The following is a 24,842-nucleotide window of genomic DNA, read 5'->3' as shown; positions in this document are numbered from 1 at the left end:
TTTGGGTGTTTCACCATTCTCTCTATACCTCCCTCTATTTCTCTCTACCTATCTCTTTACACCATTTCTCTCTACCTTTCTCTCTTTTTTCTTTACTCTATCAGTAGATACACCCTCTCTCCGTTTCCCTCTCTCTCGCTCTTTATGCATGTAAACGCTTAATTAAGCCATCCCAACTACAGCGAGCCAAAATAGGAAAATAGGTCCAAACCGTCTGCCCGCCCACTCGGTGCTAATAAAACAACAGTATTCATTTGGTCAGTTTCCCAAACAGTAGCCTATTCCCTGACGATACGTCTGGACAGAAAGCAGTGTAATATGAAGGGAACAGGGTGTCATTGAGGACTACGGCTCAGCCTTCGTTAGCGGATGCTCCATAATTAGCAGGCATTAACGGAGCTGCCAGCAGGGGAGGCCGGATGAGTCATGAGCACTGACATCAGCACTCATTGGCACCTGAGCTTTCACCTTTCCCAGGACCACAAATCCCTCCACCTACCCGCCCCATGCCCTGAGAATCTGCTGTAAGGACAGGGAAAACAGCGGATGATTTGAACTGCAAAGGGAAGCCACTGGCTTATTGTGAAACATGTCTTTGCAAGCTTGACAGGCCATGTCTTGGGGATGGTGGCATGTGTCACACACACCATATTAAGTGGGGGGGGGACACTGAGCTGTAAAGACAACAAGTTTCAGTGATATCCTGCCAGGGCTACGTGGAGTGTCAGATGCACAAAAACACACACGCACACACGCATGCACGCCCGCACACACGCACGCATGCACGCACGCACACAATCCGGACGAGTCAAAGTAAAATATTAGGACAGGACCCAACTTTCACTTGCCTAATTTGTACAACTACCTTATTTACATGCATAGTAGTACTTTTCTAACAAAAGTACTAAAACAAATACAGAAAAAGACAAAAAAACGGAAGCCTGTTATTTCAGTTGATTACCCGATGGCCCGGTAACACCCTTTCAGGGTCTCAGGCTGCACACTAAATGGCACCCTGCTCTCTACTTAGCACACTACTTTTGACTATGGTCCCTGATCAAAACTAGCACACTCTGTGCAGGCTGACTGTTCTCAATGTTTAATGGCCATAATGAACACACTATCCCAACAGGTTGATGTCCACACAGGTACCAGATTCAGGAGACTGGAGGGAGATGAACTGTAGCTGTAGCTCAGGGACAGAGGAAATGTTTCACCTTTTCAGCTTAGAGATTCGATCTAGCAACCTTTCAGTTATTGGTCAGACTATTGCTAGTCTACCTGTTCTCATATTCCCTGAACCAGACCCATGAATATCTGTGGAGTTGTGTCTCAAATGACGCAATTTCTCCTAACGTACAGTACATAGTGAGTTTGAGCTTTTGTAACAGATATCGTACTACATAGGGCACATTACAGAATTTAGGAAGTCATTTTGGATGTGCACTACCACTCCTGGTTCCATAAGAACAGAGGAAGATGAAAAGCTGCACTACACACTCTCACACATACCAGCGTGGCGGGAGCATCCGTTGGTAAAGGTGTGAGTCACACACCTGCCAGCTCACTGCCTAGCTTCCATCCGGCCCAGAAAGGACATAAAACCCCTTCCCTCCACTGGCAGCCTTCCAGAAAACACTGACCTAACTACAGGGTTACACACACACACACACACACACACACACATACACACACAAAGACCTGAGTTTTCTTTGAGAAAGTGGTTGTTCGGCAGGCAGGGAGCCTTTAAACTGTGTTTCCATTGACTCCAGTGTGATTATTAACTTTCCATTGATGCAGGCACAGTAAACGTCATTGGTGACGTCAAGAACTGTCCTTCAACCAGACTCCCTCCTAAATCACAGCTGAAGAGCTCTCGGAGAGGGTTTCTGTGTCTGTCTGTCTGTCTGTGTGTGTGTGTGTGTGTGTGTGTGTGTACTTACTGCACAGTCCAATGATGTGGCTGCTGTCTTCATGGACAAATTTCTTAGTCACCGCCTCCTCCATGATCTGTTTTACCTGCAGAGAAAACATAGATAACCCAAGCTCAGTATCATCACAAACATCTTAAACATAAAACTGCACTTCACAGCACAACAACGGTGACCTAATTAACATGTTAATGTTAAACAACTTGTTAACCAGGTTAAGTGGTATAGAACCAAAAAAAGGAATATGGTAAACAGACCATAGGAAATAGATTACATTAAATTGATTATAGTAAACAGAATATCATAAACAGACAATGGTAAACAGACACCAAACAGTACAATCAGTGGGACTTTCCTGGGTAATGTCAGTCACCTGAGTATCAGTTATATATACTTTTGCATAATTTCACATAATGTATAAGCATGTTCGTCTGATTCTCTTTACTTGTGTCTCTTTGTAGATACTTAATGGAATTACTTATGATGTTATGACTGTGGCATACTACGGCGATTGTCGACCTTGAGACCACTTGGTTCTCGTCTTACCTCAACTTAACTCATGCTGTGTTTTAATGACCACCCACGGCTAGCGTCTAGCACTTAGCATTTCATCTTGTTAAATCACCAGTCGCTAGACACCAGCTCTGAGTCAATCAAAAAGCGGGAGAAGAAATCACTAGTAGAAGTCATTGAGTGCGAGAAGAACAGGGATTTATTGCGTGTGCAAAAACTGATAGCCTACAGAATTTTCTGCTGAGAAGTAGTTAGTGTGAAAGTGACAATCACTAATCAAGATGGGGTGCTAATTTCTGTCAGGTCCAAGCATAAATCAAGCGCCTATTTTCGCCCAAGGATTTACACATTTTAAAAGTCTATACGAGAGAGCGGAGTGTATTGAGCCAGTTTTTACTTGAGGCGGCTTTAGTGAAGGAATTACTATAATGTCTCCAACTAAAATATGTACATATATTTCATGATGTGGTGCATCTCTGGGAATAATCACATTGGTTTTAAAATAAACAGTTAAAAAAAAAAAAAGTGGTCTCTTGGCTTAACCAGCCCCAATGAGGGTTAAGTTGAGCCACGTCAGGGTAAATTGTGACACTAATTACACTGAAGTATAAATGTTCACCTCATATTCACAGATTCTCTCTCAGGTCATTTTCTGAACTGTCATAGTCAGGGGTGTTGTTAACCGAAATGTTTGTCTCTTTCTTCTGAGCTACGGTAGACAACAGTTTTAGTCTTGGTTCTGATCTGTTTGGACCCTTTCAGGGCCAAAACAAATGTCACTTTTCTAGAATTTTCCAGTCTTTTTATTTTGTCAGTCATTGTACGCCTTCTGCAGCGCTAGCTTTTCTGGTGTGTTGGTCAAGATTCTTGATTTTACTTTCTTCCTTTTCATTCTAGGTTTAGTTGCTGTGGCTTTTGGGAATTGAAGTCTGTCTCCTGGGGACACACCCCAAATGGGCAGGAGAACCAGTAGCATCACTTATGGATGAGTGTTCAGGATCATGATTCAAGCAGAGTAGCAGGGGGTATCTCTGGGTCTGGAACTGCTGATGTGCAATCAGGACTCCATGGCATGGGTTGATGGTACAGGGAGGTCACTTACTCAAATTACCCCATCCCTACCATTTGAACAACCTTATATAATCATCTAGCAGTTTAGAGCTAAAGTCATGCAGTATAGCCTCATGTAACTTTCTAAAGCACTAACACGTGTGAGATTCTTTCAAACTTGTCTGTAATTGTTCAAACTCAGGAATCTTGAACATAAAAAAAAAATCACTTGGAATTTGTTTTTTACTTAAATGTGCTTACCACTCATTCCATGTGCCTCTCTCCATCACAGGTTGAATAAAGTGGATGACTCTTCAAAATTCTTTGGTCACATGACCAATTTTGTCTATGCTTGCCTAGAAACAAGGGGTGGCTCAACTTCCCCACAGGCTCAAACCACCATGCTGCCCAGTACCTGCGATAGAAACGCTGCATGAGTATTTTGACGGAACCAAAACATTTTTGGTACCTTCAATGTTACATAACCCTCTAACACTGCACTTACGCTAGCTCGACCCTGCTCTCCCTGAGTGAGAGTTGAATACATACTGTACAAACAGTCCAACAATTAATACTAGCGATTCATGAACTTAGACAAGTCTTAGATGATCGTCGCTACTCCCCTTTAATGTTCTAGGTTTTGTGCGGACCCCAAGCGTTTCTGCTCATTACAGCAGTGGCAAATGGGGAACATACCTAATTAAATCCTTAATCATCTTCCTCTTTTTAATCATTGTCATGACCGTCATCATCGGCAGCAGTACCTCCATGAAGAAAACAATCCTGACCGTCACCCGTCAATACTGTTGAACACGTGTAACGGATCGGACTCCTACCACACCCAGCTCTTCCTCCACAAGGGCAATTACACAGTCTCAAATCGTTCCAAGCTCTTCAATATAATCGCCAGCCGACAATTGCCTAATTAATGTGAATGCACAAATGCATTCAAATGAGAATGAGCTGTGGCACAAAGGCAGACGGTGTTCTCAGGGAGGGCTGACAAGGATTAAGGATTTCGCCATTAGACATTTTGTGTCTTTCATTTATGTGTCTGTGTTCACTCTCTGTTTCTCACCATCTTGTTGTTTTCCTCACTTCTTCACCCCCCCCCCTTTCACCGCCACAACCGTCCCTCCCTACCTCTCTCTTCCAGGCGTTGGATCAGACAGCGCTTTAATTAATCCAGGCCTGTCTGTCATCTCTATCTTGTTGGCCCATAATTGGCAAACAAGCTGTATAAATGATTACGCATCCTAAACGGCACTCTAGTCCCTACCTAGTGCACTAATTCTGACAAAGGGGCAACGAATAGGGAACACTATATAACTTTCACTAATCACTCCATATTAGAGACCACTTCAACAGTTGCCAATACTAGGAACCAAGTACTTTATAAGTCTTAGAACTTGAATTCTGTTTACTCAGCTTACAACATTGCTAGGAAGGACTTCATTGGCATTTCCCGAAGAGACCAATCAATTTTAAGTTTGAAATGCCCCAGGGTACATCTCTAGTTGATGTATCAGCATCTGTATAACATTACATATGGTGGAAATCAGCTAATGCAAGGCCTCCTGATAACATATCAACAGTAATACATTTGTCATTGTTGACGGAGCTGCTAGATCGATGGTTCAGGTGGATTCCTTGTAACATAACAAAGTCAAAACTCCATCACGAACAAATTCACAAACAGACACCTCACATGTCCTCAACTGGCATCTTCATTAAATTGTACCTGCATAACACCAGTCTCAACGGCAATAGTGGGGAGGCTACTCTGGTATGCTGACCTTCTAGGCAGAGTTTAAAAAAAAAAGGCATATCTCAGATTGGCTAATAAAAAGTAAAGATTACAATGGGCAAAAGAACAAAAAAAGAAAGAAGAAGATTGGAAAAAAAAATTATGAACAAAGTTTGAGGTGTTCGGATCAAAAAGAAGAACATGAGATGCAGAGCAAATGAAAAGATGCTGGAAGGGTGCTTGATGTCATATCTCAAGCATGGTAGAGGCAACATGATGGTCTGGGGGTGCTTTGGTGGTAGTGAAGTGGGAGGTTTGTACAGGGTAAAATGGATCTTGAAGAAGGAAGAATTTCACTCCTAGCAGACCTTTGGCATTTTACTACACCATGTCATACTCTGTGGACAGCACTTGATTGGAGCCAAATTCCACCTACAACAGGACAATGACCCGAAGTACAGCTCCAAACTATCGAAGAACTATTTAGGGATGAAGCAGCCAGCTGGTTTTCTTTCTACAATGGAGTGGTCAGTACCGTCACCGGATCATAAACCTACTGAGCTGTTGTGGGAGCAGTTTGACCATATGATATGTAAAAAGTGCCCATCAAGCCAATCCAACTTGTGAGAGGTGCTTCAGGAAGCATGAGGTGAAATCTCATCAGATTATGTCAACAAATTGACAACTAGAATGTCAAAGGTCTACAAGGCTTTAATTGCTGCAAATGGAGGATTATTTGACAAAAGCAAAGTTTGAAGGACACAATTATTGTTTTAATTACAAATCATTATTTCTAACCTTGTCAATTACTATATTTCCTATGTACACTCACCTAAAGGATTATTAGGAACACCATACTAATACTGTGTTTGACCCCCTTTTGCCTTCAATCAATCAATCAATCAAAATTTATTTATAAAGCGCTTTTTACAACAGCAGTTGTCACAAAGTGCTTTACAGAGACACCCGGCCTTAAACCCCAAGGAGCAAACAACAGTAGTGTTGAATTTCAGTGGCTAGGAAAAACTCCCTAAGAAGGTCGAATTTTAGGAAGAAACCTAGAGAGGACCCAGGCTCAGAGGGGTGACCAGTCCTCTTCTGGCTGTGCCGGGTGAGATATTAAGAGTCCAATTGGAATAATAAATAAATTTCTCTTGGCTAAATCCAGAGTATATTTGATTTTAGACTAGGTCAGAAGTATGACCAAGTGGACAAGGACAGGAACAGCAACGGTCCCCCCAAACCAGGTAATCCGCAGGTGTGGACCAGGACCTCATCTCCTTCTAAAATTTAAAATTGGAGGAAACTGAGAAAAGTTAGTAGTACATCCCTCATGTCCCCCAGCACAATAATATAGCAGCGTAACACCTTGGAAACTGAGACGGGGGGGTCCGGTGACACTGTGGCCCTACCCGGGGGAGGCCCCGGACAGGGCCCAACAGGCAGGAAATCAATCCAACCACATTGCCAGGCATCAGCCTTCAGAACTGCCTTAATTCTACGTGGCATTGATTCAACAAGGTGCTGAAAGCATTCTTTAGAAATGTTGGCCCATATTGATAGGATAGCATCTTGCAGTTGATGGAGATTTGTGGGATGCACATCCAGGGCACGAAGCTCCCGTTCCACCACATCCCAAAGATGCTCTATTGGGTTGAGATCTGGTGACTGTGGGGGGCATTTCAGTACAGTGAACTCATTGTCATGTTCAAGAAATCAATTTGAAATTATTCGAGCTTTGTGACATGGTGCATTATCCTGCTGGAAGTAGCCATCAGAGGATGGGTACATGGTGGTCATAAAGGGATGGACATGGTCAGAAACAATGCTCAGGTAGGCTGTGGCATTTAAACGATGCCCAATTGGCACTAAGGGGCCTAAAGTGTGCCACGAAAACATCCCCCACACCATTACACCACCACCACCAGCCTGCACAGTGGTAACAAGGCATGATGGATCCATGTTCTCATTCTGTTTGCACCAAATTCTGACTCTACTATCTGAATGTCTCAACAGAAATCGAGACTCATCAGACCAGGCAACACTCTTCCAGTCTTCAACTGTCCAATTTTGGTGAGCTCGTGCAAATTGTAGCCTCTTTTTCCTATTTGTAGTGGAGATGAGTGGTACCCGGTGGGGTCTTCTGCTGTTGTAGCCCATCCGCCTCAAGGTTGTGCGTGTTGTGGCTTCACAAATGCTTTGCGGCATACCTCGGTTGTAACGAGTGGTTATTTCAGTCAAAGTTGCTCTTCTATCAGCTAGAATCAGTCGGCCCATTCTCCTCTGACCTCTACCTTTATTTCCATAATTTTAAGAAACTGACTTAAATATTCTACAACTAGGTAAACCAAATTGAAATGTGAAGGATTTAGGTTCATGGTTTGTTAGAGACTGCCATGCATCAGAATAGGATTTAGAAGTTCATGGAAACATCATGGAAGATTATCAAGTAACTATTTAGTGTAGTAAAAAGAAGACATGCATTGCTTTCATTTGCGATTTTGCCAGAGTCCCTTTCAACGTGTCAGGACACAGCTTGTAAGCATCATAAATAAAAACAGACACAAAGGGTTCCTGAAAGTCATGCCTTTAATTTAATGGGTCATAACAGCTAATGGCCCAAACTCTTTAAAAGCAAGAGTAAAATTAATATGAGTGAAATTGAAATGCATGTGCCAACCACTAAATAGCGGGCTTTTACTTGCGTAACTCTTCTGTAAAGGAAGAGTCATGGCAATTGGTGGGACTAGAGGGATATGCCACAGACCGGTAGGCATTCCTCCATGGAAAGTTGCTAGTCCGCAGACATGTGTTTTTATAACACTGTTGCAAGGAATGTACTATGCCATAGTATGAACAAAACAACGCAACGAATCTGAGAGTATTGTTGTTATACCGTGAGATTTTGAGAGCATGTCAACGTTTTATTTGGATCGGTCACTTGTGGCTCACTTGACCAATAAAATATAAACTTTGCTAAAAAGGGGGATAACTCAAGTAACTTTAGCATTGGCAAATACACTATTCTTCAAACATGATCGCAATCACCAACAGGCCACACATCCTCAACAGCTTCCTTGTGTATACAAGGTACATTATTATGTTGTTCTGCAGAATGAACAGGTCCTGCTTTCCACCTGCCACCACATTCAGCAGAGTCTTGAATGCATCACATATCACTTGGAAATGTTTGCATTGTTGAGCTTGTTTTAGGACTTGTATAGTGACCTGGGAGCCGTATTATTCCGATCATTTGCTTTGGTGTATGGAAAGTGTATACAATTTATCAGCTGGCGCAAAGTAATGAAAGAACATATTGCCAAAAAGCACTTAGATGTGCATCGGAATGGTATGTATTACCTTTGTTTGCCTCTGTAAAATAAGTTTCAAAACAATCAATTTATAGGTAGAGAGTTTAACTAAAACTATATATTGAGCCACTATACAAATATTCAATATTGCGCTCTCTGCGAAACAGTGTTCCAAATCTTTGACATAGCAAAACCGCATGTCCCATTAGATTTTCCATTACACAATGTTTTTTCATGTAGTTATAATTTAACACTTCAAACTTTTTAATATGGATTATTATTTGGTTACCTATATCAGTGGGAGTGAGAAGAATAGGGATTTATTGCAAGAATGGGTATTTATATGGCACTCAATTTGCAGGTGATATACCTACATCACTATTGTGGTCAAACTACATAAAAAAATAAAAAAAAACACTGCAAAAGAAAAAGAATGAATTTGAAAATAAATTCTCACAATTTATTTCATGCATGCATGTCTGGGGTGTGCACATATAAAAGAAACTGATTAGAAATTATGCTAATATGGATGCTTTAGAGATACAGTTGTGCTCATACATTGTCTGCAGACCCTGGCAGAATTTGTGACATTTTTCTTTAAGGAGAGTGATCATATAAAGCCATTTATTATCACATAGTTGTTTAGCTCCTTTTTAAATCATAATGATAACAGAAATCACCCAAAAGGTCCTGATCAAAAGTTTACATAACCTTCAATGTTTGGTCTTCTTACAGACACACAAGTGCCGCATTTCCACTGGTGCTTTACCCCGGTACCAGGTCTACACCGCTAATGTTGGCTCTAGACTTTCCTGTTTCAACTATATATTTGATACAAAGGACTTAAGGAGGGGCTTAGGTGGGGACGGAGGAGTAAACTACCAACGCGATTTGGTTTTCCGGTTATGAAAAATAAAAAGCGATAAAAGAGTAAAGTAAAATAAATAATAACGCTTCTGAGACCGGCTCCTTCTCCACCTACACTCGTGACACTGCAACTGAAAGCGATTGTATTCATTATTTAGTTTAATAAGTATTTTGTCAAAACTATCTAACTTTAATAGAAGGATTTGGGAGAATTCTGAGGTAATTGTGTTGTTTTAGGTTCTGTAGGCTACGTATCGGTTTCAGCGCTCCGTTTTTTATTGAGTCAATGGCCTCGTACGAACTTCAGTCATTCCAACTCTTTCCGTTCTTTGTCTTTGCTTCCCTGTACTGTTGCTTTATTTTTCTTTATTTTATCAGGGATCTGTTTGTTAGATCCTATGAAAACCATTACGAGAAGCCTAAAGCAAATTATACCCATCGCTATTCGAATGGCACAACATGCCGCATTTTCACAGCACATAAAGGAATACAAAGAAAAACCCACACGTAACCTTCAGACCTTGACACACCTCACAGCTTCTGGCACACTGTAATTTGGAGTGACAAGACCAAACTAGAGCTTTATGGTCACAACCATAAGAGCTATGTTTGGAGATGGGTGGACAAGGCCCATAGTGAACAGAGTACAACTCCCACTGTGAAGTAGGGTGGCGGCTCACTGATGTTTTGGGGGTGTGTGAGCTCTAAAGGCATCTTGTGAAAATTGATGGCAAGATGAATGCAGTATGTTATGAGAAAATACTGGCAGACAATTTGCATTCTTCTTCACGAAAGCTGCGCATGGGACGCACTTGGACTTTCCAGCACGACAATGTCCCTAAGCACAAGGTCAAATTGACCCTCCAGTGGTCAAAAAAAAGGTGAAGGTTCTGGAGTGGCCATCACAGTCTCCTGACCTTAATATCATTGAGCCAATCTGAGGAGATCTCAAACTTGCGGTTCATGCAAGACCACCAAAGACATTGGTTGGTGGGTGTCCCTTTGGTTGATGCCTGGCAATGTGGGTGGATTGATTTCCTGCCTGTTGGGCCCTGTCCGGGGCCTCCCCCGGGTAGGGCCACAGTGTCGCCGGACCCCCCCGTCTCAGTTCCAAGGAGTTACGCTGCTATATTATTGTGCTGGGGGATATGAGGAATGCGCTTTCTAACTTTTCTCAGTCTCCTCCAGTTTTAAATTTTAGGAGGAGATGAGGTCCTGGTCCATACCTGCCGAGTACCTGGTTTGGGGGGCCCGTTGCTGTCCCTGTCCTTGTCCACCTGGTCATACTTATGACCGAGTCTAGACTCAAATAGACTCTGGATTTAGCCCAGATAAATGTATTTATTATTCTAATTGGACTCTTAATATCTCACCCGGCACAGCCAGAAGAGGACTGGTCACCCCTCTGAGCCTGGGTCCTCTCTAGGTTTCTTCCTAAAATTTGGCCTTCTTAGGGAGTTTTTCCTAGCCACTGAAATCCAACACTACTGTTGTTTGCTCCTTGGGGTTTAAGGCCGGGTGTCTCTGTAAAGCACTTTGTGACAACTGCTGTTGTAAAAAGGGCTTTATAAATACATTTGATTGATTGATTGATGACCTGGAGGCATTTGCCAAGACGAATGGGCAGCTATGCCACCTGCCAGAATACGGGGCCTCACAGACAATTATTACAAAAGACTGCACGCTGTCATTAATACTAAAGCGGCCAATACACAGTATTAAAAACGAAGGCTATGCAGACTTTTGAACAGGGGTCAGTTCATTTTTTCTTTGCTCCCATGTTTTGTTTTATGATTTGGCCATTCTGGTATGACCTACAGTTGAATATGAATCCCATAAGAAATAAAAGACATGTGTTTTGCCTGCTCACTCATGTTGTTTTCTTTACAAATGGAACATATATTACTAATCCTCCAAGGGTATGCAAACTTCTGAGCAATTGTAGATACTGTTTGCTCACTGATGGCTGACTCCTCCAAAAAAAGAGATCTATGTGCCTTGTTACAACAACTCCACGGCAGTTGTGGGTTATTTGACGAACAAGATATTTTCACAAAACACACCTTGCTGAGGTATTCTGATTCTTATCAAATTGTTCACTGAATGAGATGTTTTTGGGGATATGAACAGAACACATAACCCAGCCAACAACCAAAGTAGAGATTGCACTAACCAGACCAGACAAAGGGTCCCGACACTGGGCATTCACATTTTCTCAAACAATTACAGAATCAATCCATTCTCTCTAATTCTTCTCATTAAACACTTGTGGAGTTGTTTCAAATGCTCTTTAAAAGGATTTTTAGAAGTTTTTCAGAAAACGGACAGGTACTCTGATGTTCCAGCTTCATGTGGAACGCAGGACATTCAAATAAACAACCCTGTTTCCAAGAAAGTTGGGATACTGTTTAAAATGCAAGTAAAAACAGAATGCAATGATGTGCAAATCATTTATCCCCATGGTCAATTGAAAAAGACAACATACATAGTACAAAGGAAAAATAAATGTTTTAAATTTGACACATTCCAAAAAAGTTGGGACAGGGGCATGTTCACTACTGTGTTGCATCACCTCTTCTTTTCACAATACTCTGTGTAGATGTATTGATTGTATAAGTTAGTGAACTGTTGTAAGCTGTTGTAACCAATGAAACAAAATATAAATTGTTTGTAATATGAGCTGAAACTGAAGGAGCAAGTAGGAGAATAGGAAACCCTGTTCAAGCGGTTGCCGGGGAGAGAAAGATTTAGTATGTCTGTTTTGTGAGAAACACGTCACAGGTCAGAGACACACACACATATAGTCGGACAGACAACACAGACACCACAAGGGGGGCAAGGGGATACTTGCAGTTATCCTATAAGGAATAGAACTGGGATTGGGCCAATGGCACACACTTTGTAAGTTAACCCCTCTATCTTTTTGGGTGTAGTAGAAGTATAAAAATGATGTTTTGACTGTTGATCCTTAGACAATGTGTGGCAACACCTTGTCTCCAAAAGCTTTTGTAATAAATGGAATATGCGGAACCTGACTCCTGGTGTTTTATTCTCCTTTCCAACAAACCAAAGTGTTAGACTTCAACATCTGTAAGCCTTTTGGAACTGAGGAGGCCAATTGCTGTAGTTCCGTAAGTGAAATGTATTCTTATTCTTGCTTGATATAGGATTTCAGCTGCTCAACAGTCCAGGGTCTCCTTTGTTTAATTTTTCATTGCATAACACGCAAAATATTTTTAGTGGGTGACAGGTCTGGACTGAAGGCAGGTCAGTTTAGCACCCAGACTCTTTTATTACAGAGCCATGCTGTTGTAATATGTGGTTTGGTGTTGTTTCGCTGAAAGAAGCAAGACCTTCCCTGAGAAAGACGTTGTCTGGATGGCAGCGTATGTTGCTCTAAAACCTGTATATATTGTTCAGCATTAATGGTGCCTTCAATGTTGTGCAAGTCACCCAAGCCACGTGCATTAATGCACCCCCATACCATCACAGATGCTGTCTTCTGAACCGTACATTGATAACAAGCCAGATGGTCCCTCTCCTCTTTAGTCCGGAGGACATGGCATCCATGATTTCCAAAAATAATTTCAAATTCTGATTAATCAGACCACAGGACAGCTTTGCACTTAAATGTGCTAGGGCCCAGATAGGGCAACAGTGTTTCTGGATGTTGCTTATATATGGTTTCTTCTTTGCATGGTAGAGTTTTAACTTGCATTTGTGGATTATTGAAGTATTCCTGAGCCCATGCATTGCATGAATTACAGAATCGCAGTGGGCCCAAAGATCCCGGACATCCAATATTGGTTTTCGATCTTGTCCCATGCGTACAGAGATCTGACTGACTGACTGCTTGTTAAATAGTGTAGTGATTAGAGAAGCGGACTTGTGAACTATAGGTCCCGAGTAGGCAAAGCGAAGTACGCATTATGAATTATTCCGTATAGTAAAAACTTTGCTGGCCAAAACCGTTAGGATTTACATTATAGTAAGACCGAAATAAAACAGCTTACAGTTATATTTCGACTGTTTCTGGTGGATTTTCGAAGTACACATGCGTTTTGGGTCAGGATAGACAAACACATTTGCTGGTTTAACATACAGTAGTTACATTATAGTAAGCCTGAACAGAAATTGTATACGGTTATATTATGACTTACAACTGTACATACATAGACGCTATGGTGGAGGTAAACATAATGAGAAACGTTAGTCAGTTTAACACAATCCTCAATGGAGTCTAGCAACTGCTGAAATGTGTAATGTTGTGGCGTAGTGGTTAAAGACAGCGCCTCTCATGTGGAAGATCTAACATTGAATCTATTAAGAGCAACAACATTTATGAATTATTTCTGGTAGATTCCACGATTCTCTTGTCTTTTCACTTGATGAAACAGTTAGTTATCGTCACCTTTATTGATAGTTATTGTATAAATGTCATTCACAAATGGAAAAAAAAGTATGTTGTTTTGCCATGAAAGAAAAAAATACGTTCTTGTGCCATGAAATGAAATAGGTTTGGCAGACTCGCTAGCAATTGCTCAATTCTTATGACTATTCCAGTAAGTTAGTAGATACCGGTAAAGCTGATAACTGGCTAATACGCCATTAAAATGGCCTGTGGCAAAAAGTGGAGGTAAACTTAGTAAGAAACGTTAGTCAGTTTAACTGCATCAGTGTCATTCATGAATGGCCAGTTAACTATTAAAACGGAAAGTGGCAAACTGTAGTGTTTAACGACATAGCCTTTCACGTGGGTGACCTGAGTTTGAACACTTTCTATTGCAGGCCGGCTGAACTAGGCTCACCTGGTTTCTTGTTTTTTTAGCATTACACAACTTTTATAGTCTTTTGTTGCCCCTGTCCCAGCTTTTTGCCAGACCGCGTAAGCGGAGCCGGCCAAGAAGAGCAAATTTGACTGACTGGCTGAATGACAGTGTAGTGGTTAGAGACGTGGACCTGCAAGCAATAGATCCTGTGTTTGAATCTTGTCACATTCAAAACAAATGATGCGTTAGGATTAATTCTAGATAGATAAACACTTCACTGGATACAACCTTCAGTAGCTACGTTATAGTAAGCCTAAAACTGTTTATGGTTATATTGCAACAATTTCTGGTGGATTTTCTGCCTATATAATAAAATATAGGCTAGATCAAAACTCCTAGGGCAGTAAAAGAGTAGGGGTTTCCACGATTCTCTTGTCATTTCACTTGATGAAAAAGTGAGTTATCGTCACCTATATTGATAGTTATTTTATCAATATCATTCACGAATGAAAGAAAAACTAATGTATTTGTGCCTTGAAATGAAATAGCTTTGGCAGGAAAAAGTTAATCTTCATTCGTGCTAGCAATTGTTCAATTCTTATGACTATTCCTAGTAAGTTAGTAGATACTAGTAAGCCTATTACTGGCTAATAAGCTGTTAAAACAGCCAGGGGCAAAAGCAATACATTTTATAGATGCTATTTGTGGTGAAGGTAAACTTAATAAGAAACTTTAGTCAGTTTAACACAATGCTTAATGGTGTCTAGCGAAATATTAAAACTTGGCGTGATGTTAATGCGTGACAAAATTATCTAATGTCAAGATATTATACTGACATTTGGCATGTAGCACTGTGGAGTAGTGGTTAAGGACAATGCCTTTTACATGGGAGACCCGTGTGTGAGTCCAGTGAGGGCAGCAGTATGTACCACTTTTAATTGTGGCCTGGCTGAACTTGGCTTGCCTGGTTCCTTTTTTGGTTTGAAACATGCTGATTGCATCAAATTCAAAGTGGGTATATATGTTTCAAGAAACAATCACATTTCTTATTTTCAACATTTGATATGTTGTCCTGGTACAATTTTCTATTGAATATAAGCTTTAAATTAATTTAAATGATTTTAAGTTTTTCTTTACATTCAACACAGCGTCCCAATTTTTCTGGAAATGGGGTTGTATATGTAAACAACATAAAAAAGACCTAAACAAGCGGACTGCAGCCCGGGTGGTTGTGGAGGCAAAAACTCGGGCCTTGGAAGAGTTCGGTGAGGCCATGGAGAAGGATTATCGGCTGGCCTCGAAGAGATTCTGGCAAACCATCCGGTGCCTCAGGAGAGGGAAACAGTGCCCTACCAACGCTGTTTACAGTAGAGATGGGCAGCTGTTGACCTCAACTGGGGATGTCGTCGGGCGGTGGAAGGAGTACTTCGAGGATCTCCTCAATCCCGCCGTCACGTCTTCCATTGAGGAAGCAGAGGATGAGGGCTCAGAGGTGGACTCGTCCATCACCCGGGCTGAAGTCACTGAGGTAGTCAAGAAACTCCTCGGTGGCAAGGCACCGGGGGTGGATGAGACCCGTCCTGAGTACCTCAAGTCTCTGGATGTTGTGGGGCTGTCTTGGTTGATACACCTGTGCAACATCGCGTGGCGGTCGAGGACAGTGCCTCTGGGATGGCAGACCGGGGTGGTGGTCCCTCTTTTTAAGAAGGGGGACAGGAGGGTGTGTTCCAACTATAGGGGGATCACACTTCTCAGCCTACCCGGAAAAGTCTATGCCAGGGTTCTGGAGAGGAGAATACGGCCGATAGTAGAACCTCGGATTCAGGAGGAACAGTGTGGTTTTCGTCCAGGCCGTGGAACACTGGACCAGCTCTATACCTTCTACGGGGTGTTGGAGGGTTCATGGGAGTTTGCCCAACCAATCCACATGTGTTTTGTGGATTGGGAGAAGGCATTTGACTCTGTCCCTCGCGGCATCCTGTGGAGAGTGCTTCGGGAATATGGGGTCCTGGGTCCTTTGCTAAGGGCTGTCAGGTCCCTGTACGACCGAAGCAGGAGCTGGGTCCGCATTGCCGGCAGTAAGTCAGACTTGTTCCCAGTGCATGCTGGACTCCGGCAGGGCTGCCCTTTGTCACCGGTTCTGTTCGTATTTATTATGGACAGAATTTCTAGGCGCAGCCAGGGGCTGGAGGGTGTCAGGTTTGGGGACCACACGATTTCGTCTCTGCTCTTTGCGGATGATGTGGTCGTGTTGGCCCCTTCAAACCAGGACCTTCAGCATGCACTGGGACGGTTTGCAGCCAAGTGTGAAGCAGTGGGGATGAGAATCAGTACCTCCAAATCTGAGGCCATGGTCCTCAATCGGAAAAGGGTGGCTTGCCCACTTCAGGTTGGTGGAGAGTGCCTGCCTCAAGTGGAGGAGTTTAAGTATCTAGGGGTCTTGTTCACGAGTGAGGGAAGGATGGAACGGGAGATTGACAGACGGATCGGTGCAGCTTCTGCAGTAATGCGGTCAATGTATCGGTCTGTCGTGGTGAAGAAAGAGCTGAGCCGCAAAGCGAAGCTCTCGATTTACCGGTCAATCTACGTTTCTACTCTCACCTATAAGAGTAGGAACGCAAAGGACAAGATCCCGGATACAGGCGGCCGAAATGAGCTTTCTCCGCAGGGTGGCTGGGCGATCCCTTAGAGATGAGAAGCTCGGTCACCCGGGAGGAGCTCAGAGTAGAGCCGCTGCTCCTCCACATCGAGAGGGGTCAGCTGAGGTGGCTTGGGCATCTGTTTCGGAAGCCTCCGGAACGCCTTCCTGGGAAGGTGTTCCGGTCACATCCCACCAGAGGGACTTTGTCTCCCGGTTGGCCTGGGAACGCCTCGGTGTCCCCCCGGAAGAGCTGGAGGAAGTGTCTAGGGAGAGGGATGTCTGGGCATCTCTGCTTAGACTGCTGCCCCCGCGACCCAGCCCCGGATAAGCGGAAGATGATGATGATGATGATGGGGTTGTATATGTAAACAACATATCCAGAAAAAAAACATGTATATAAACTATTACCCGGAATACGTTGACCATGATTGAAGTTGAATTGTATTTGCTTCAGTGAAGCTTATAGAGGTGATGTAATTAGTTACTCAAGAGTGTAGCAATTCCACAGTTGGAATAATGACGCAGTTTTCATAGACGCTGCCTCATAGCACAACTGCGTTATGGTGGTTGGGGTTCATATCCTGGTTGCAGCCCTCTGACAATACCAAGGTGTCTAGCATAGAATGGAGCAATTTGACACAGTGCTTGACGGGGTAGCAGAGTAAATATTTAAATATATTCAAGGAAAACATATACTTGCTGGAAACAAACCTAACATGAAGATGGAATTACATTACACAAAAATGTGGCCAAACATACTGAAATTAAAGCCAAAATTCTGGTTGGAACTTCTACACAAGTTTTGTAGAGCACAGGGTTCGATTTGGAGTGCAGTCATGGTTTCAGCCTCCCTCGCTCCCTGCTATTCATTCATCCAGGCAGACCAATCCTGCCTTGGGGTAGAGTTTAGCATGACATAATAGGGTTACATCCTATTCTGCTTTTGTCTGTGGACTGCAGGGACAAAGACCTTAACAAGATGATTATTCAGGCCTTATTAGGACACTAAAAATAAGAGGGGTGGGGAGAGTTAAGATGAGGGTGAGGAGAGGCTGTGACAGCAGGAGGATGGATGGGAGAAATCAATCGGCTTCTACACACAGAGAGAAGCTGTACAAGCACACACACAAACACACAGAGAAAGACAAACATACAGACAGACAGAAAAGACACTTCAGTGTAAAAAGGAAAATATAGATTGACTTGGAACACAAACTGGCAACACTCTTCTCCAACTTCAGCTGTTTGCATGACATAGTAAAGATCTGAGCGCAGTCTTGAGACCAAACATGTAGACAGCTTGTCAAGAACCAACAAATACAACAATACCTCATTTCTGTGTCCGAATGTCAATCTGCAATGATACAGTACAAACCTTGGTTCCGCCTCCAGAGTAGTTTCTCCATTTGAGTAACAAATTGTAGACTTTATATTTATAAAATTTATAGGGCACTACTTTTGACTAGAATACTACAGCCACATAAAGGGAATAGGATGCCAGTTGGGACACAGAATCTGTGTTTCAGACTGAATGTGGGAAGTTAGTACCCAACACTGGGCTGCATAATGAGAAGATATTTCTTCTGGGAAGATGACAGGGTAATAGGATTTAGCTCCTCTGTGTGCAATACAGAAGAGGTGCCGATGGTGTAATGTGCAACCATGCGATTACAGTAAAAAAAAATAAAAAAGAATAATGGACTGTAAAGTCTGTGCCATAGGGTGATTTTCCAGCAGTGGTTTCCGATGGCTCTTGAACTGATTGTATGTTGTACGGGACAGGCCCCAAGAAAGCAATCATGAATCTGTAACACATAGCCAGGCTAGGTTTTCAACTGGGCATGGATAATACAGCAAATATAGGGGGGACCATTTTTTAAATGGCCACTCCTTTCCTCTCTGACTCTTCCATACTCACCATTTGTAGGGCTTGTTTACATGACGAGAGAGGGAATAAAATGCTACATAGACTAATCTTGGTTAGCATAATAATTTCCCTTATGTTTGAATTAACACTGGCATGTTTGAGACGTACCACGCAGGACTGGGACCAGAAATCTACGGAAATGCATGCGCATTGCACAGAACCTTGACACAGTTACGAACAATTGTCTTTGCACTTGTAAAGCTAAATGTATTGCCACATCACAATGGAAGGAACATAACACGGGGAATGTGTAGCAATAAAGCTGCCACTGTCCGATCATTTGTGACCATCCCCATCCGCAGCTAATCGCTGAGTTAAGAAAGAACACGGGGCATTTGGATTAAGGCACGGCGTATTATTTAAGTTTATAACAATTGAATCATATGCTATCAACACACCAATTGAAGGGCTGTGGCACAGTCGTTCATGTGTTCTTGTTACCGGTGTACAGCCGAAACCACCTAATACACGACAGAAAACAGCACGGGATAGAGGAATTGCTACTCAGGATAGAAAACCTTCTGTATTGCCGTGGCTAAAGGTCAAGACAGATCAACCCTAGTCATGCACAGGATGGGAGAGGGTCGCCATCCTTTCACTTCTGGCTGAGGCACATCGACCGTTGTCTTCCGTTCGTATTCTAACGGTTCTACAAGTTGTGTTTCCACTGTTTGTTGATTGCTAGCGGGGTGTGCGCAGCCAACGTTTGTCTTAATCTCTGTCAGTTCAGCGTTAAAGGGAATTCGGTACTGAAGGATGTTGAACTAAATAGCACTGTAATTGGGGACCAGTATCAGTGTTATCACATCATCAGCACTACCATATGGGCACGGTCTGTTGTATCTGTCATGAAGAGATAGAGTAGCGAGAGTGGGAGCAGATAGATAAAGGAAGACAAGGGGGAGGCAAAGTGAAAGTGAGGGAGACAGAAAAAAGGGAGAGTAGAATGAGAAAGAGGGATAAATATATGAGGGGGGTAAAATTAAACTAAAGAGAGACACAGAGAGGGGAGAGAGACAAGAGAGAGTGAAAGGATAGAGGAAAACAGGACAACGTAATTAAGGAGGAGTTGATAAAACAGGTGGAATGAATACAAGCAGTCATCTTTCTGAAGGGGGAAGCCTCTCCCCTCCTCCTCTCCCTTCCTCTTCTCCATCTGACAGGCCAGTGAGCTGCGGCAGTATTAATCGTCAATTGATGCAATTTAACTTCTTAGCTAGCCGCTGATGCTTTCAGTTGCCAGGCAACACTGAGGTGGCTGACTGCGGTTTAAAGAGATACAGACCTTAAAACCAAAAACCCACAGCGGCTTTGCTTAGATTTTATTTTTTACAGTCACTGACTACAGCAGGGAAGGCAAACATCGGGGCCTGTCCTCCCGTTTATTTAGTCCAAGAGTTAATTTCCATACAAAAGAAACCTTGCCCTAAACTATTTTTTATAAATTAGAATGTACAGTTTGAAAAAATATTGTACAATTTGTGTAGAATTGCAGGAAAAACACAACAATAAAAACATAAAAATGTCTCTCTTTTTACCCCATTGCAATTACTTTAAATAAAAAAATTTAAAAAATGTTTCCTTATCCCATGTCAAAATGTGCAGAATTTCAACAAACATTCAGAACTATGTGTGGATGCTACTGCTGGACGCAACCACTATCAAAAGTTTTTCTCGGGTAGCGTAGCAATTACAGCTTCTGAACACTAACCGAAGTATGGCTATATCAAATCCCAGACTGGGCAAAGTGAAAAATCTGTCATTCTATCCCTGAGCAAGACCATTACCCAAGTGTTCCCAGGTCATTGTTGTAAAAGAGAATGTGTTCTCAGACAACTAACCTGGTAAAATAAGGGTAACAAATTATAAAGAAAGGTAACAATGTAATGTTGCCCATCACAGCTCAACGAATATGATTTCTCTGTTTAAACATAATGCATTCATTCTGTAAATCCATATACTACTTTAGGGTCAATACAAATTTTCTACCATTGATGTATTGATGTTCATTTTCAAACAGAAGGAAAATATAAAATGCCTGTCAGAAATTAGACAGTAATAATTTCCAGATAGTGATCAGGATCAATACCTCTTCATGACATCTGCTTTTCGTGAGGGGACAGATGGATCAAGCCATTGGGAACGTGCAATATTGTATTTGCATATTTGACTAATCAAGCTTTACAACATAATCCCAACAGTGCACTACTTTTGAACAGAGACCAACAGGCCACAGATTCTGGTTAAAAGTACAGAATTATACAGAGAATAATCACTCCTGGACAAATTCTGTGTGAACATGGAGAAACTCTTCTGGGTACCCAAGATTAAAGAGAATAGGAGGCCATTTTGGATACACCCACAGACTACTGCAATAGGTTACACAGTGCCATTTCAGTGTTTCCCACGGTGGCAAATTGATGTTGACCAAGCTGTCTGGCCAGTGCAAGCTCCAGGCTGCACAGAACCAGAAGAGAGACCTAATAGATTGTCTTGTCAATATCCCAGACACAAATGAAGCCTACTCCTGAACCGAAAAGTACAGGTAAAAGAATCTCCGTTGGTTGTCATTGTGTTTGTGTCTTAGACATAGTACGGTATTCACTGCAGAGTGTATACATTGACACTGTTCTGCTCTCTGATCAAGTTGAATATGATCTTATGGATTGGTTTCAGTTCAGTGAGATGCTTGTACCTTGAGCATTATGTTGTTGTGACCAAGTCTTTGTGTGTGTGTCTGTATTAATTTATACAGCTATTTTAGTCCTGGGTTTATTTTTCCTTCTGTCTATTAAAACCTATAGCATGAGAATGTTTAGGCTATATATAAATTCTACCATTTGTAAATTAAGATAGCCTTGGGGGCAATTCCACCGTAAGGTCAACCACAGCATGAAAAATCTATTTCCAATAAATTATTTTACATTTTACTTTGCATGTTTTTGCAATGGCAACTCTTCAGAGTTTCTATTTTCCCCAAAATTCCTATCTATTTCTATCACATCCATAACACAAGTTTGGTTTTCCCTTTAACTTAAAGTGGGATTATTTAAAATGTTATGTCTTTCTCTGTAGGGTTTCCAGTTTAGGTTTAGAAATATTCAAACACAGACAATATTCATAATTTTGAATCTGTACTCCACCTTGATATTTGAAACGAAACAACCCAGATGCAACTAAAGTGCAGACTTTCAGCTTTAATTCAAGGGGTTGAACAAAAATATTGAATAAAAAGTTTAGGAATTGCAACCATTTTCATACACTATCCCTTTATTTCAGAGGCTCAAATGTAATATGACAAATTAACACCATATTTTTATCATTTTTAATACTTTGTTGAGAATCCTTTGCAGGCAATGACTGCTTGAAATCCCTATACACTTCAGAACTCATCCAGCTGCTTCGGTATTCTGTCACATGAATAAACTAGTGACCCAGTGCCATTGGAAGCCATGCATGCCCATGCCATCACACTGCCTCCACCATGTTTTACAGATGATGTGCTATGCTTCAGATCATGAGCCGTTCCAAGCCTTCTCCATACCTTTTTCTTCCTATCATTCTGGTACAGGTCGATCTTAGTTTCATCTGTCCAAAGAATGTTGTTCCAGAACTGAGCTGACTTTTTTAGGTGTTTTATGGCAAAGGATGGGAGTAAGCATTAAGTTTGGCCAGAGGGCTTTGGACTTGAGGTTGGGAGACGGTTTTAGTTTAAAACATAAGGGGCAGAGAGGTATAGGTCTGTGTTCAGATATATTGAGAGGGAAGAGTGGGGTGGGGGGGGGGGGGGGGTGCAGGGAGAGCTGAGAGAAGGGGTAGAGGGAGGAGGTGCCAAGTCTACTTTTATGCCGGGACGAATATAGAACCGAAGCATGAATATTAACCATTCAACCATTCTGGATGAGTCAGTCTAACAATTGTCTGGTCCTTTTTTTTTTTTTTTGACATTCAAAAATAGCACTAAAGCTGGATAGTACACTTCTTGCCTGTATATTAATAAACACAGTAGTATAAACAACCAGTAAACAAAGAATACAATAATTGTAATGGTTGATTTTTTTTAACTAATGCAATTAATAACTAGCATTTATTATTTGCAAAACAACTGGCTACGGTATATATTTACAAATGACACATGCTTACTGCATTCAAAAGCTTGCTAAATCCAGTGACCCACATACATGAATAACTCAAGCAGGAATAAATTGGCATATAAAATACATAAAAAAACACATATTTGCTTCAATTTGAAATCTGACAGGTTTATAGCTGGAAAAAGCTTGCTCCTAGTAATGGACTACTTCATTACCAAAATCATCACAATCAACCATAGCTCCGAGCAAACTTCAAGGGGTTTGAAGGGAGGTAAAGGCTTTATGCGGATCTTACTATGGTATTGTTAAAGTATTGAAATTCATAGAAATTGCAGGGGAAATCATATGGAACGGATGATGTACACAGATGTTCAAAATTCACGAGGACCCCGTTTTGACTCGTGAGCACTACTTTCAAAACTACTGCCCTAAAATGATAAGAAACCGTTATAAAACAGGGCCTACTGAACACATCCTACACTTTTAGAAGCATCCTACGTAAACCCTGTAAGAATAATATTACTGGCCAAACATCTTGTTTAACTACGGTCAAATTATGCAGTATGCCGAACCAGTATATACGAAGGTGAAGCTATAACTGCTTCAAATGCACAATAACACCTGTTGTGATAATTTAATTAAACTGTCACAGTAAGAGTAAAAGCAACGCCTCATTCAAGTTGGTAACCGGCAGAAAACATTTCTAAACAGCCTCCATTTGATCATAACAGCAGATGCAGGCTCCAACATTGTTAAATGGCTTCGTGGTAACCTTTACACAAATACAAAACAAGGTAAATTATTACTTTGTAATGCATACAGCCCAACCTCAATGACGGAGCATCTTCAGTAGTATGACACTTTAATAGACTATCATTCGCTGTTTTACACCTGTAGCACACGTTCTTGTCTAGAACAAAAGGTTTCCATAGTAAGGTTTTTCTTCCAACATCTCTTCCTTACCTTTTACTCCCTTTGCAAACTGCTGAAGCGTCAACATAAAAAAAAAAACGACGGAAACAGAGATCAACCTGATTATCAATAGCATGAAAAATGAACTGACGATTACGGTGTTAACGTACATTATTTACAGTTGTGTCAACACAAGATAGTGTATTGATTTTTGCTCAATGTAAATGAAAATATATTCACATTACCCATTCCTCTTCAAAGAATCGTCATAACCAACACGGAAATAGACAAATAAAAAAATAAGCCGATTTTCAGTAATATGCCTACCCCGTAAAACTACTAATCAATGTAGTCATGGCTCAACAGGATTGTGAAACAAATGCACTTACTTCTCGTTTCACGTTCCATAGTAATTTTTCTTTGAATTCTTCATCTGTGGACGAACCCATGGCTCTCCGTTCTTTTGTCCGTCTCTGCGACCCGCAATCACGGATGGGTAGTGCTTTCCGCCCTTAAGCTTCTATTTACTTTTTCCTCGTTCCCTTCCCTCTCACAGCAATGGGCTCGTGCTCCTTGACAGCTGGCGGTTGACGCATCTGTGTGCTCGTGCTGCCGCGGAGCATTCAGGAGCCATCTTCATTTCTCTTCAGGATGACGCCAACCGAACTCGAACCGCCCACTTTACCATTGTTGATCAATGGGGTAAATCACTACACTTTACCTCGCGCAGCGAAAGCAGCTCCAGTACCATTGACAGATTTATTTTTAGCTCTCCTCTACTCTCCTCTCCACCCACCGAACAGTGAGGGGGGAGGGGCGTGTAAGGTGTGATGCTTCTGAGCATTTTGGCTCTAGTTTCTTGCATGGAATATGGCACAATGAACGTTTTAAAGACACACACAGAGCATTATTCAGACTGGTAGCCAGGTGCGCGTTCACACACGCACGCACCTGTAACCAACAACACTCATTTCGGAATCAATTTTGGATTACATTCGATCATTAGATAGGTTTATTCATTCGAAATGCAACATCGGCCCACGCAAATAAACATTTTTAAATATATATATATATATATAT

General features: G+C 41.8%; 1 protein-coding gene across 2 annotated transcripts in view; it reads right to left on the bottom strand.

The window, feature by feature from the left end:
* The window catches only part of sgsm2 (small G protein signaling modulator 2), a 119,251-nt gene extending 94,733 nt beyond the window's left edge, over positions 1 to 24,518 (bottom strand). For both annotated transcript variants that reach the window (XM_020050664.3, XM_020050669.3), the window contains exons 1-2: positions 24,152 to 24,518; positions 1,944 to 2,019 (exon numbers count right to left, since the gene is read on the bottom strand). In XM_020050664.3, the coding sequence (XP_019906223.2) occupies positions 1,944 to 2,019; positions 24,152 to 24,211 (136 nt within the window). In that variant the 5' untranslated portion in view covers positions 24,212 to 24,518. The remainder of the gene's footprint in view (positions 1 to 1,943; positions 2,020 to 24,151) is intronic.
* Positions 24,519 to 24,842: the final 324 nt, after the last annotated feature.

This window comes from Esox lucius, chromosome 1, assembly GCF_011004845.1.
Source record: "Esox lucius isolate fEsoLuc1 chromosome 1, fEsoLuc1.pri, whole genome shotgun sequence".
NCBI lineage: Eukaryota > Metazoa > Chordata > Actinopteri > Esociformes > Esocidae > Esox > Esox lucius.
This window is presented reverse-complemented; position numbering and strand designations above follow the sequence as displayed.